The following is a 15,063-nucleotide window of genomic DNA, read 5'->3' on the forward strand; positions in this document are numbered from 1 at the left end:
ATGCAGGCAAAGTGCTGCATTTTAAATTCACACCCCAGTGTATTTCACAACAGCTCCCTGAGGCAGACAAGCCCTTATTTCCTCGGAAGGGCTTGAAACAGGATCTGAGAAATCCAAGGTCTTGTGTATATGGAAACATAGAGGCACAGAAAGGTGAGTCAACTAAAATATTGAGCTAGACAGATGGAAAACCACTTCACCTCTTCATCAGAGCAGCCGTGTGGGGCTCAAACTCATTTTAATTCTGGTTGGCAGCAGATCTTGGAGCGTTTCAGTGGAACTTTCTTAAACATTCTTTACGTGTGAACAGGAGGGGAGAGAAGTTTTTGAGCCAGGAGATTTAGGTGTGGGGGAACTGAGAGGTGAAGCTGCATGGGTGATTTTTCCAAGGGAATTGTACTCATGACTGTGGGAACATATTTGCAGGTGGATGGGAAAGGTAAGCAGTTTTCCCTGCCCTCAAAGTTCTCCTCTTTCACAGCGTGCCCTACCCCAGCTCCTGGGGCTGGTGGAGAGCCTGCCTACTGTGTTGGGAAACATTCTTCTAATTAATAAAATTCACTGCATAGTTGGGACTTGAAAAAACATGTAGGAAAAAAAGACTTTGCAGAATGCTGTGGTCTCAAGGGTTCCACCAGCCCGAACTGCCCGCTAACAAATGCAAAAATTGGAATATTCAATCAATTAGCTGGGGTTTAATCCTGTTTTTCAAGCAAAGACTGCACTTAGTGACAGAGGCAGCAAAGCAAAATTCTGAGGGCTTTGAACTTTTTCTGAACCTTCCTCATTTTTAAAATAAATAGACCAGCCATGGCAGTATGTGAGTAAATTGGTGTGCATTAAAGGCCATCAGTAGCACAAATAACCCCTGGAAGAAATATGATTCCTGTAAGATATCAGGCATAACAGCAACAAGGTCTGTTTGTAACAATAGTTTGTAATCAGACTATGCAGACAATCCAAAAGGCATCATAAATTATCTGTATTATATGCTTGGGCTTGCAGCTTTAAAAAGATGACAATGGGGTGCTACATGTGTAAGCCACTTGTAAATTAAAATTTTTATTTAGAGGTTCTCACAGATTGATTTAACAACAGAACTGCCTCTCTCTATAAACAGAATTTGTATGTCATTCCTTATTTCATTTAAGGAAAAAATAATGAAAAGAGAGGTATCAGAGCATTATGTGAATATAGATATTCCAAATTTAGGGTCAAAAGGACATTTTTAAGCATCCTATCTGAAATGTTAAGATGAAACTGGAAATGATTACAGACCCAGTAAGGCAAAGTTTAGTAAAGCAAAGCATGGACTGTAAGCACCATCAGAAAACAGAGCTGACTTTGCTCCATCACTGCAGTGAATTTATTCCAATAAATTCTGATAATAAATATTCCCATATCACACTGATTCTAATTCTAATGTGACACACATAAGAAAGAAAATATCTTTGTAAAGCACCACCCTTTGGTCTGACATTGCCTTGCATGGAAATATTTTCATCCTCACTAGTCTTTGTTTTTAACCTCAGAAAGATAATTATGTCATTAATATTATCACAAACTTTGATATGAAAAAATCATAGATAATAGAGAGTGGGATTTAAGGATGATAAGCTGTGAATCTTTGAAAGACATGGAGGGACATAAGGAAAAAATTATCAAAGGCTTCTGAAAAACAAATTTTTTGTATTGATTAGTAGCTCCCTATTTCAAAACCAACATCAGATTTGCCCATGGGAGGTTTGCAAAACTATTTCTTTTCAAAGTTTTTCAGTAACTCAATTCAGTTGTTTTTTCTTTGCCATTATTTTTTCAGTTATATCACTTCAATGAAAGAGCAAAACTCATGAAAAAAATTATTGTGGAGCAGATAAAAAAATTTTCCTGCACTCTTTTTTTCTCTAAGAACTACCTTGCTCAAGATGGTAAGGAAAGGGACAGAAGGTGCTTCCCCATAACATCATATCAGTAGGAAGCCACTTCTGATCAGGAGTGAACACCCTCAAGATGCAGAAAAAAAATTATATAGGCATCAGTATTTATGTTATTTATTTATTTATTAACATTGATAATAAAAATATAGCAGCTGCTCTTGTCTTGGTTTGCTTGGTACAGAAACAGCACAGAATGGATAGATGATTTTATTTAACACAGGACATTAAAAAGTGGTCAAGGTACAAGCCATTTTTAGTTGAAACTAATCTTGGCAATGTTTGAACATCAAATTTACATGAAGAGCTTGGTGTACATGTCTGTTTTCTCTCTGAGCAAAGAAAAATTCCCAAACCTTTCCAACTAACCTAGCAAACACCAGATTTTGTTGTTGCCCTTTTTTCAGAGCAACAATAAACCCTCTAGATCTGGCTACAAGCTACAGGTTTATCACTGAACTGGGTGTATGAAAGTTTTTCACACACGCTCTTACAACACAACAAAAGTTGCATCTTTGTCCAAAAGATCATTTCAGACCCAAGAAAGAGGAAGAAATCTTGAATTCAAGGTCAGAAATGTTATGCAAACATCACGGAGCGGGTCAGGCTGGGAGGGACCTCAGTGCTCCTCTGGTCCCACCTCCCAGAGCAGAGGATTTTGTGTCTGGAGCATCCCCACGAGGGAGCTCCACACCCTCTCTGCGTGATCTGCTCCAGGGCTTTGCATTTTTGTCTTTGCTGCCGTGGAAATCTCGTGTTACCAGGACAGTGGGACACCTTCAGGGGTGAAACTGAGCAAAATCTCCCCGGTGGGAGCCAAGTCCAAAATGCTGGAGTTAGGAAAGGAAAATAAAATACCCCTATCAAGTATTCCCATCACAATGGTGCCAACTTCATACTCCATGAGAAGCCTTGGCAGAGAAGCTGCTAATTGCTGTCTGCTGATAAAGCACCAAGGAAAACCTGCAAATCCCAGTGGAAAACAGATTTCCTACTGTGCCACAAATGGAGCAGCACCTGAGTGCTTTGTGCCTTAAAGCACAACTTTCTGCAAAGGCATTTCATAGATTCAACAGGAGAATTTTGTCCAAATCAGTATTTTCTTAGGTATGCACTATGACACTCTTCAGTTTAGGTCACAGAGACATTGTTAATGTCGGTCCAATTCTACTTTTTTCACCTTTAATTAAAACTCATTCACCTTTAATTAAAATGTCTACACCTGTAATTACACTTGATTACAGCGTTAGGAATAAAGAGCAGGATACACAAGAGCCAAACCAGCTATATTAAAAAGTCTGGTATATTATTGCTATTATATCCACAGACTCTGCCTGTAATTTTCTGCAGAATGGGATTTTTTTTGTTTTCTTTTTGAGTACATTTAATAGTATTTAAAAACTGTAAGATACAATAACCATCATGATAACACCAGTGTATTAAGGAAAACACCCTAGAAACAATAAAATTTTCCCTTTTTCTGTAAAGATTCCTACAAAACCTAATTCAAACTTAAAATTCTTTTCCCTGAAAGAGAAGAAAGCTCTGCCATTCAAAACAATTTGCTAAAATCTGCACCTGATCTTGGAAAAAATAAACCTCATCAGAAGTTCTCATGACATCACCTCTTCACTGTCTTTCCATATTAGTAATAGCTGTCAATACAAAGAAAAAATCCAGTATAACCAGGAATGAAGGGAAAAACCAAAAAGACAGGTGTAAGGCCTTGTTGAAGGGCAGGTGGGGCTTAGCAAAGCTCAGGTGCAGGTAGACTGAAGTCAGTGTTATTTTCCAGGTAAACTGAAGTCAGAATTACCTCCCAGTCTTGGAATATTCTCCCCCAGAATGTGTGTGGAAGGTGAGGTAGGAATGCTCTGCTGTTCCCAGCTGTGGGAGCTCCTTCCCCAGGGTGATGCAGAATTCCTCCATGCATCTCCCTACAAAGCAGCATTCTTCCCATTCACACATTGATGGCAGCATCAATCCTGTGTCCTCAAATTTGCTTCCTGGGGCCATTGCCTAAAAGTTTCAGTTATATTACATTTCTGTGAGTTTCTCATAAAAATCATAGTCAAGATTACTGTCTCCCCAATGACATGAACTTTTTATTTTTTAATTTTTTTTTAATTACTGGATATTTTAAGTATCTAAAGCCATATTTTGCAAACACACCTTGCCAGAAGCCACAGTTGTAACATTTTTATTACAACCACGTGGGGACAGTCTTGTGATCACCATCCCAAACATCTTTAACTCCATGGCAGGGCTGTAAAACCTCTTTGTAGACAGAAAGCCAAAGGCACCATCAGCAGGAGTGCAATTCCAGTCACTGGCACCAGAGTGGGATCCCACTGAACAGGGCTGGCTCCATTTCCTTGTCCTTCTCAGGATGAAGCTCTGGAATTGGCACAGCTGCTAAATTGATGAGAAATTTGGTGGAAAGGAAAAATGAAAAGGGATCTGCAGCTGAAAGAGCTGGTTCTTGAGGAGGAATGATATGGAGAGAAATCAGTTTTCTGCTCAACTGCATGCATGCTAGTAATAAAGGAAGCCACAGGAATGTAAGCCAATGAGAAATAGTTCCACGGGTTTTTTGGTACTCTGAACAGATACAACAGCAGCAAACTTCATTAAAAAGTTCTTCTGGCCCATTCTGGATGGTTTTCCACCTCCCTCCTCTTCCCAAAGATCTGCCAGATCAGCTGCTCCAGGAGCCACTCCCTGCCTTGCTCTCTGCCAGCGCTCTGGGTGAGATTTTAGGTTCCAGTGAGATCAGCTGGGGGATCTCAGGCAGACTCCAGGAGCAGGATGGCAACAGCAGCGGGGAGGAGCTGCTGCACTTTCTCATACAGATCTGGAAGACAAACTCTGCCCAGTAGCCTCAAGCACTGGTGTGAAAGCCTGACTGTGCCTTCCCTGATGCTCGTGCTGATCCCACTGATTAAAAGCTGTGGGTGCTGACATAATTCCAGGCTGAAAGAATTCCAGTGGGAAAGTGGGAAAACGTGCAGGGATCTCTGTGCCAGCTCCATGGTGTCAGACAGGCACCATCCACACGACTGGCTTTGTGCTCTTTGTACTCCCAGCTGCTAAAATTACCCCTCTGGAAGTGTTCCCCTACCAGAAGGGGAAATACTGGAGAGCTTCCCAGAGAAATTAGGACTGGTATTCCAACTGGGACTCTCCTCACATTGTGACAGTTCAATCCCAACTTCTACAACCAACCTTTTCCCTGAAACAGGAACTCCTGGCATCCCTAAAGACAGAGGGAAAGGCAGGAAGAGTAGTGTTTATGCAGGACATTAAATAATCCGTGGTCAAGGAGCTTTATTAAAGTTATTTCAGCCACGGATTTAATACCACTGGAACAAAATATCTCAAGTTATAATTATTCTAATTGACCAACGCCAGTATCCACAATATCCCAAGGACCAGAGGCAAAAACCACCAGAGGGAAAACTGTGGGAGAGACTTTGAAATCCTCCTGTCCATAATGGCACAGCCTCCCCTTGTCTGTACATCCCACCTCAACCTCTCACATCCCCTTCTCATTTTTTATATTTTTATTTGAACCTCCCACACTGCCCTTTCTCTGTCTCTACATCCCACCTGAACGTCCACATCCCCTTTCCTTGTCTCCCATCCCACCTGAACCTCCCACATCCCCTTCCTGGTCTCTACATCTCACCTGCACATCCACATCCCCTTTCCTGGTTTTTATATTTTATTTGAACCTCCCACATTGCCCTTTCCTTGTCTCCCACATCCCACCTGAACACCCACAACTCTCCCCCCTTCCCTCTGCACCCCACCCACCCTCTAATCCTTCTCTTTGCACTTCTGTTCATTTAGGCTCACCCCCACTTTTTTCAATATCCTTCACCCCAAACAGAGGCACTTTTAAAGGCACTGGAGAGCTGGAAGGATCCTGGAGGGATTTGCAGCCAAGCACAGACCACACACATTGATTTGCTGCTTCCAGACTGATGAGTGTCCTGTGCAACCAGAAACTGTGATTTCTTTCAAGCATTAATTGATAACAGCAAGTTCTTGCTCTACTTGAATTACTCCTTAAACCACCCTTCATTTTGATAAAACGCTTACAACTCAATTTCTAGACACCTTTCCAAGTAGGCAGACTCAGAAACAGTGGCTGTACTGTGAGAAGACAAAGTAAATTAAGAAGGAAATGTGTGTTTTGTATAATTAGAATGACAGCTATCCCCTTGACTACCTACAGATGCTCTCAGGGGTGAGTGCATGACTTTAGAACAGCAGCAGTAAACAGAGCACTCTCTTCCAGGCTCTTTCTGCTGGGAACACCTCATATCTCTACTCAACCCACTTCTTACTTAAATAACCACACAAGTATATCATGCCTGGAGGAAAACTTAGTGCATGTTGGGATTTGCATGTATTTCATGGGAAAAAAAGTAGTGAAAAAGGGAGAAGACTGAATGAGAAATTGGTGCATTTGCCTTCAGGACAGAGTTTCCAATTTTTCTCTTTGGTTATGCAATATAAGATCTTTTATTTTTCTTTTTTTCTTTTTTTTTGGTCTTTAAAAATGGTGTTTTGTCACTGATTCCAGTCTCTTCAGAAAAATCTGTTTGCATCAGCATGGACTTCACAGGAGTGCAATAAAACAGCTATTCTTCACTTTTAAAGACACACACAGCCTCAAAAGGAACCCACTCCTGCCCAAACACCCCCAGTGCCTATGCACCCAAATTTGCAGTTCAGCAATCCTGAATTTTACTCCCTAACGAGGGCACAAGTGCCACCTCTGTGCTGGTCAGACAAAGGTATTTATTCCTTTGAAAGCTGTGATGAGGGTCAGGGCATTGGTGTGGAGAGAAGGGAAAAGGAGTGAAATGCAGTTTATTTAATTTTTTAATCTACCAGCCAGTGTAACAGACTGAGAGCCATTCTTGGCAGAGCAAGGATCTAGGGTTAGTACTTCCCCACCCTTTCCTGTAATGAGCTGATTTTAATTTTTAGGGGTTTTTTTTTGATTGTAAAGCCCCCCTTTCCTGCAGTGTCACCCCCTTGAGAACTCTCCTGTGCCTGACTTGCATGCAGGCAGCACAGAGGTTTATTCTGTGCATGAGAAAGGACAATCTTGAGAAAACTCTGCTCACAGCCTCACTGCCACAATTCCCAAAAGCCATGGAACGTGGGCCCTCTTCATTCCCTTATCACTGGGCATCTCCCTGCTTGCTTTCTGCATGTTGCTGCACATAACAACACACAGAGGGTGTGAATCAAAAACTTTGGGTTTCATTTATGGCAAATTCACACACTGAGCATCAACAGTTTTCACTGTACAGGTAACAGAACAGATTCTGTGCAATGATCACTAATTAGTGAACAGCCCTAGTAACAGAACAGATTCTGTGCAATAATCACTAATTAGTGAACAGCCCTGGTAACAGAACAGATTCTGTGCAATGATCACTAATTAGTGAACAGCCCTGGTAGCAGAACACAGATTCTGTGCAATGATCACTAATTAGTGAGCAGCCCTGGTAACAGAACAGATTCTGTGCAATGATCACTAATTAGTGAACAGCCCTGGTAACAGAACAGATTCTGTGCAATGATCACTAATTAGTGAACAGCCCTGGTAACAGAACAGATTCTGTGCAATAATCACTAATTAGTGAGCAGCCCTGGTAACAGAGCACAGATTCTGTGCAATAATCACTAATTAGTGAGCAGCCCTGCAGCCAGCCACAGCCTGCCATCAGTTCAGCACAGCAGGCTCAGCTTGTCTTCTCTCACATATTTTTTAGCTGTATTTCCACTGTGCCTTGTTGCCCCTCAGGCCCCTCTTCCCCCCAGTTTTGAATCCCTTTTGTGACGCTGGGAATGTTGGGGCTGTTCAGCCTGGGGAGGAGAAGGTTGTGTGGAGATCTCAGAGCAGCTTCCAGAGCCAGAAGGGACTGCAGGGAAACCAGAGAGGGACAATTCATCAGGAACTGCAGTGACAGGAGAAGGGGGAGTGGGTACAAGCTGACAGAGTTTGGTTTAGGGATTAGGAAGGAATTCTTCACCATGAGGGTGGGGAGGCCCTGGCACAGAGGAGCTGTGGCTGCCCCTGGATCCCTGAAATGTCCAAGGCCAGGTTGGAGGAAGTTTTCAACAACCTGGGATGGTGGAAGTCGTCCCTGTCCATGGCAGGGGGTGGGACTGGATGATTTTGAAGGTCCCTTTCAATCCAAACCATTCCATGATAACCAGGAACAGGACAAAAAGCCTCAGGCTGTGCCAGGGGAGGCTCAGGTTGGACATCAGGAAGAATTCCTTCCCAGAAAGGGTGGTCAGAATTGGAAGAGCTGCCCAGGGAGGTTTGGAGTGCCCATCTCTGGAGGTGTCCCAGGAAGGTCTGGGGGTGGCACTCAGAGCTCTGGGCTGGGGACAAGGTGGGAATTGATGATCTCAGAGGTCTTTCCCAGCCTAAAAGGATTCTGATTTTACATTCACTGAACATGAAAGACACGAGTGCTGGAGACTGAGAGGTTCCCCTGAGCTCTGTGCTGGGAGAGGCACTGAAATGAGCACGTGGCTCGAGGGGAAGGCAGCAGAGCTGGCTGCTCTCATGAACAACACCCTGCACGGAGGGGAAGGCAGGCAGAGCTGGCTGCTGGCTGCTCTCATGAACAACACCCTGCACGTCAATCCCCACACCACAGCTCTGCCAAACGAGCCACAGCTTGTGCTGCCTGCTTCCTTCAGCCTCCACCACCCAGCACAGCACACCTAGGGCTCAGGTGGGCAGCACAAAGTGGGAATCTGCAGAAAATGAGCATCACTTGTTTCTCCTAATTTTAACTCCTCATTCTGCCATTATTACTTGTTTTTTCTTTTTCTTTTTTTTTTAACTTAAAAACCTTTAACTTAAAAACCTGCAAGTAAACAGAAAAACACAGGAAAGCACTCAAGTGACAGCAAAGATATTAGGAGTGAAAAATTCAACTTTAAATGAAATAAACCTCCAAACCCAGGAGTTTTTCTTGCTTTTCATATCAGCTGCCCTACAGACATTGCACCCAATAATCAGCTTTTCAAAAGTGTCAGTAACTAAGCAGGCACTGTACCTTGCCAACACAGCTCCTGGATAAAGCAGGAATACAAGGGCGTTACACCCCAAATGTTGATGGAATTCTTACTCTGGGGGTGACACTGAAATCTCCAAGACACTTTCTGCTCAGATATTGGGAATTTAGCAAGCTTGGACTCTTTGGATGAGTGATCCAATGTTTCAGCCACCATCAGCTGCCCAGGAGAGCTGGAAAGGGACTTTTTATAAGGGTATGTGATTACAGGACATGGGGGAATGGCTCTAAACTGAAAGAAAGTGGGGTTAGGTTTGGTATTAAGAAGAAATTCTTCTCTGTGAGGCTGGTGAGGCCCTGGCACAGGGTGCCCAGAGCAGCTGTGGCTGCCCCTGGATCCCTGGCAGTGCCCAAGGCCAGGTTGGACACTGGGGCTCTGAGCAGCCTGGGACAGTAGAAGGTGTCCCTGCCCGTGCAGGGGTGGCACTGGATGATTTTTAAAGCCCTTTCTGAACAGAGCCATTCTGTGATTTAAGATTCTACTGCAGAATCCTGCCTGAAGTGAGATGGCAGCAGTACAGATGCAATACAAAACAGCCCCGCAACACCCAGGAGGGAAAATAAATCCAGAAAAGCTTTCTCAAGGCATCCTAGGGCAAGAAACATCCTTTCCAACCATGACTGCACTGATTTTTTAGCAGCTTCCTGCCATGAACAGTGCAAAATCAATACTCAAGACTACCAAGTCAAGTTGATGAGAAACATGATAGAACTTTTTTTTTTTCTTTTATCCTGCTGCCACCATGAGACTTTGGGTTTGCTGTAGGGCAAAAGCCCCTATTTGCAAAGAAACCTTGGTAATTTCAGAGATTCAGGTCATTTGGCAGCATGTTTGTCTCCAAAAGTGCTTTTCAAGCACAGCTTTGCTGTGTAAAGTGAGGATGAGCAGATCCTCCTCCCATGTTCATCTCCTTTTACAAATGAGGCCAACCACGAGAAGGCCAAGAATACAAGGGTTAAAGAGTTTCCAACAGGTACATCCAAACCAATAATAAATGTCAAAAGGAATCAGGAGTGACATTATTATAACTGTAAAGGTATTTACCCCATGCATTTGCATGAGGTACCTAGAGTTTGGATATGATTGTCACTTGGATGTGTGGTATTTATTCCATTCCTGGTTTTCCAGATGAGAAATTGAGACATCTTTGTGTATGCAGAACAAATCACTGACAACCTGGCAGGGAATTCAGTTCTTGAAATAAATCCAGCTGTTACCTGGATGTTAACTTCAGGCAATCTCTGGAACAATAAAAGAGTACAGAAATGTGGCTGGTTAGACTGGCAGGAGACTGGCTGGTGAGTTTCTGCAAAAATACTCACTTCTCATAGTTTACAAAAAAAATTAGTTTTCTAAAGCATAGTAACACTTGATATAGTCAATTCTTCTGAGAGAACTCAGCACAGAAACATGAAAGATTCCATCTCTTTTGCTTTCTCTTATTACCAGTAACAAGCTACAGAATAAATATTTTAGAATGCTACCCTGTGTTTCTCTAATTTAGGATGTACAAAGTTCCAGAGGACGAGACTTAACCTTATTGCTTTTGGGGCAAATCTAGGAGATTTGAAGAAAAAAAAAATGTTTGATATCTTAATTAAGGAACAGTAAAGAATAACACTGGCAGAGAAAGGGTTCTGTACCTTGATGCTCCTTTACTTCAGAGCCCAGTGTGCCACAGACAGCATTCAATTAAATAATAGTCTTAGCAATAAACAATGACAATACACAGAACACCACACAACATCACTCCTTTGGCTCAAAGTAATTCCAGTTTGTGACTGAACAGCTGTTATGCAAAACAAGAAAGCCTTCACATCCTACAGCTGAAAAGGCAGGGAACAAATTGGCAGAGGAAATTTAGATTGCACATCCCTTGTGGAGTGGTTTTATTTCTTGCGCAGTTTGAAACAGCATCAGTACAACTTTGGTATTCACCTGGAAAAGGCTTAGTTGGGAGAGCAGTCACTGCTTGTCCAAGGGAAGCTCTCTCTGAAAAGGCAGCAATTTCCAACATCTCCAAACAAAACCATTTGAAACAAAAAGCAAACAGAATAATTTATTCTGGATTTTTTGTTTTTTTCCCATGGTGCAGCACACCCAAGATACAGTTGTTTTCTCATAGAGATGTTAATAACAGGAATAATAATAAAATCATGCTGGGAGATGATGAGGCACCACAGCAAGGGCCGTGGAGAAACTCACAATCCTGTCTCAAAGGAGTGCTCTGGGAAGATCATATTCAGAGAGCTTTCTACTGCCTGGCCTAACCAAAGCCTTTCCAGTGGTTATATTTTCCTCTCCTGAACATTATTTAAGGTCATTTTTACAGGAAAAACAGTCAGCCACTGGAACAGCTTTCCCAGAGTTGTGTCACTGGAGGTTTAAAAGATGCAATTAGACAGGTTAGTGATGATTTTATGATTCTATCACCTCACCTATGCTCCCTTTCCCTAGAAAAAGGCTGGATCAGATCAATCATCTTTTGAGGTGCCTTCCAGCCTGGGCTGTTCCATGATTTTGGGGATTCTGAGATTGAAGAGGGACATTTCTACATGAAAACCAACATGCAAGCTCTTCCTGTGGGATCATTACTCCTAAAATCACCTGGAATCAAGCACTGCCAGAAAGGCAAGATCCTATTGCCTGGATGAGGTTACTGAGGCTGGGTAGCATGGGAGGGATGCCAAACCCCGTAAGAGTACAGAAAACCAGGGGATTATATTAGGATAGAGATTTTGTGAAGCCAAAGAGGTCTCTAAAGTTTGATTTCCTCTGAGTGCAACTCTTATCAAGCAGGAAATTGTGTGTTAAAATGATGCAGGTTAATTCAATGCAGCACAAATGCCACTGTCAGTAGTATCAACATAGAGAAGATGGACTCTGCTAAGGTAAAAAACCTCTTCCTCCCCAATTAAAAGCCTAATCACCATTTACACGTGTCTCAACAAAGCTTTGATTGTGTAAAAATTCTGTGTTTACCACAACAACTTGACCTAGGAGCTCTCCTTTTCACAGAATTTGCTTTCCTTCCTTTTTTTTTCCCTTTTTCCACCTGACAAAAGATAATGTGCCTTTACCAATTAGGCAAACACAGGGGGGAAAGAAGTTTCAAGTACATAATATATTTCATAAATAAAACCTGGCTTCCTCTTGCCCATCAGTTTGGTGTGAAACAGAAGAATTTGTGGGCAGGACAGCTGAGGAGGAACTGAACTATCTCAAGCAAGTGGTGAAATAATCCTGGAACTGTACTCAGGATATTGGGAGGCTAAAAAATTACAGGGTCTCACAGTATGTGTGTGAAAAGTACCTAAGGAAGACAGAATTGAGCAGGGAATGAAAAATTCTCTTTCCCACACTGCTAAAAGATATCTTTCTTTCTGATATGCACCCTTGTGCCAGCATCAAATACTGCTCCCTCCCATGCAGGTATTTTATTCACCTGGTGACATTTAATCAAAAGTAGTTCTGCTCCTCTGACACACAAATTCTGTCAGCAGAAACCCCTTTGCTAACCCTGTCCTGCAGCTTTACACAAAGCCTGGTGTCCCAAGCCTCTGGACACAGCCATGGCACCAAGAAAAGCACTGGAGGTTAATCTTAATATCCAGACATTTATACTTTGGGAGAATTTGTTGTAGAGATTGTAAGGCAACCTTTATGGGTCAAGTAGTCCATGTTAATAGAGACTTTCAAAGCTAAAGTCGTTCCTACTCATATTTCTGCTAAAACATAGAATTTTTCATAAATACAATAAGCACAGACAGGATTTTTACAACCACCAATCCATCCTCACTGTCAGACACAGCAGCTGCTTTATCCTCAGGGGGAAAAAAACCCTTCAGCACAGTTCTGTGGCTCAGTCTGCTGCCCCAAAGGACCTTGTTCTTCAGCCACAGCAGGGTTTGCCCTTCAGGATTTCAAGCAACAACATTATATATATATATATATATGCATATTATATATATATATATATATATTTAGTTTATTCCTTTTTGCTACCAGCTCATTTTCCCTGTGGGAATAACACTATCTTCTTGACATGCAAAAGTCCAGACTGCACATCCATGGATGGAGAATGAAATGAAGGGGTTCTGTCAGCACAGATGTGTTTCACCCAGCCCAGGATTTGCATCCCAGCATACAGGGTGCCCTTTATACACTGGGGCACACTGACTCCATGTGGCAGGACACAGAATATGCTTCAGACATTCCTTTTTCTTTTTCTTGCACTTCACACAACCTTGTGTGTGGCTGTGAACTTTGGAAATAAATTTTGGGAACAGAAGGAACAGAATCCATCCTTTTTTTTTTTCCCGTGAGAAGCGTCAACATGGGGATGAAAGAATTCATGAATTGTGTTGGTAACAGTGTTTTTCACACAAATACTCACCAGGAACACACAGTAAAATACAAAGGCTATATATATATATATATATATATGTATATATATATAAAAAGAATGCTTTCTCAAATGTTTATTACAGGATGAAATAAGTCTAATTGAAAAAAAAATTCACATCCTGAACTTCATCAAAGGGGACTGATTGCTCTTTAGGCCTATTAGCTAAAAGCAAGATTGAAAGAGGAGGTTTCAAAAATTACATAAAACTGGATCACATTCTTCTTTCAGTTTGTAATTGGTTTGATTGAAACTTGACTAGAAGACCATAAAAGTTTGCTTCAGCATTAGACCAGCTCTCTGACTCAAGTAGCACTATCACTGTCTGATGGGGACAGGGGTTTTCCCATGACTAAAATGGAAATAATTGGTAATATTTTCTTCCACACCACACTCACGCCCGCCCCAAAACCCCAAATTCCACCTACTTTACCGATGTTGTTAGATACAAGACCTAAAGATAAGAAACAAAGACAATTCCTGTTTTGCCCCTTTGTATCTTCACTTTCAGTCTCTACCAGCTGACCACAAGGACATTTCACCCACTCTGAACAAGGTCTTCAGGTGCCATTTCCAGACTTGGAAAGAAGTGACATGGTATGGCTGAAAGGCTTTTTGTACATCACAAGTGCTGCAAAATTTAGGATTTCCCTGCTTTGGTTAAGGTGTGTGATGATGCACCTGTCAAATCTCAATCTTAGTGCACAACTGCAAGGGAGTGCTAAATTTTAGAGACCGCGTGAGAACCTCAGACCGGGGCGTTGCAGGGTGATCTGCCAATTTCAGCTGAAATTTCACCGTATAAACATTTTCCCATCTCTGTTTGGTATCCAGCAAACAATCCCAGTAGAAATTTTCCAAAGGTCCGTGTGTTTTTCTGTGTCTCTGAGCACTGTCCACGCCAGCACCTCCCCAAGTATAAATTAGTAGCTGTACATCTGCTGCTGCTGCTGCTCTGTCTGAACGGGCTGCTGGCCCGGCTGCTGCGGCGCGGCCGGCGCCGGGGGCTGCAGCACATCAGTCTGAGGCACTGACCTCCAGCTCAGGGGGTGCTGTTCTGTCATCTGGTTCCCCAGGGGAGCAATGGAGTTCACCAGGGTGGTCAGGTTTATGAAATGGGCCACGGACTGGGGGTTGGGAGCCTCGGGCTGCGGCGGGAGCTGAATGTCGCTCTGGCGGTTGTGCAGCACGGCCGAGCCGCTGACGGTGTCGAAGGTGACCGTCAGGATGGAGCTGTCCAGCTGCAGCTGCCGCTCCGGGGGACACAGGTGGCCCACGGCCACGGGCTGCAGGTTGGTGAACTGGGTGCCAGCTGCCGTGGTGATGGGGGTCACGGTGATGTTGGTGAGGCCCACCGAGCTGGAGGGGGCTGTGACGTTCGGGTCGCTGAGGGTCACCACCACCTGAGGAGAAACACAAGGGTCACTGAGGGACACCACCACCTGAGGAGAAACACAAAGGTCACTGAGGGACACCACCACCTGAGGAGAAACACAAAGGTCACTGAGGGTCACCACCACCTGAGGAGAAACACAAAGGTCACTGAGGGTCACCACCACCTGAGGAGAAACACAAAGGTGAGCTCAGCTGTCACTCTTGCGCCGA

The 15,063-nt window shown here is 43.1% G+C and overlaps 1 protein-coding gene across 2 annotated transcripts in view; it reads right to left on the minus strand.

The window, feature by feature from the left end:
* Positions 1-13,059: 13,059 nt before the first annotated feature.
* Positions 13,060-15,063, minus strand: part of PRDM15 (PR/SET domain 15) — a 32,772-nt gene continuing 30,768 nt past the window's right edge. For both annotated transcript variants that reach the window (XM_084226657.1, XM_084226656.1), the window contains one exon: positions 13,060-14,861. In XM_084226657.1, the coding sequence (XP_084082783.1) occupies positions 14,382-14,861 (480 nt within the window). In that variant the 3' untranslated portion in view covers positions 13,060-14,381. The remainder of the gene's footprint in view (positions 14,862-15,063) is intronic.

This window comes from Fringilla coelebs (assembly GCF_963513975.1).
Source record: "Fringilla coelebs genome assembly, chromosome: 2".
In the NCBI taxonomy this organism is placed as follows: Eukaryota; Metazoa; Chordata; class Aves; order Passeriformes; family Fringillidae; genus Fringilla; species Fringilla coelebs.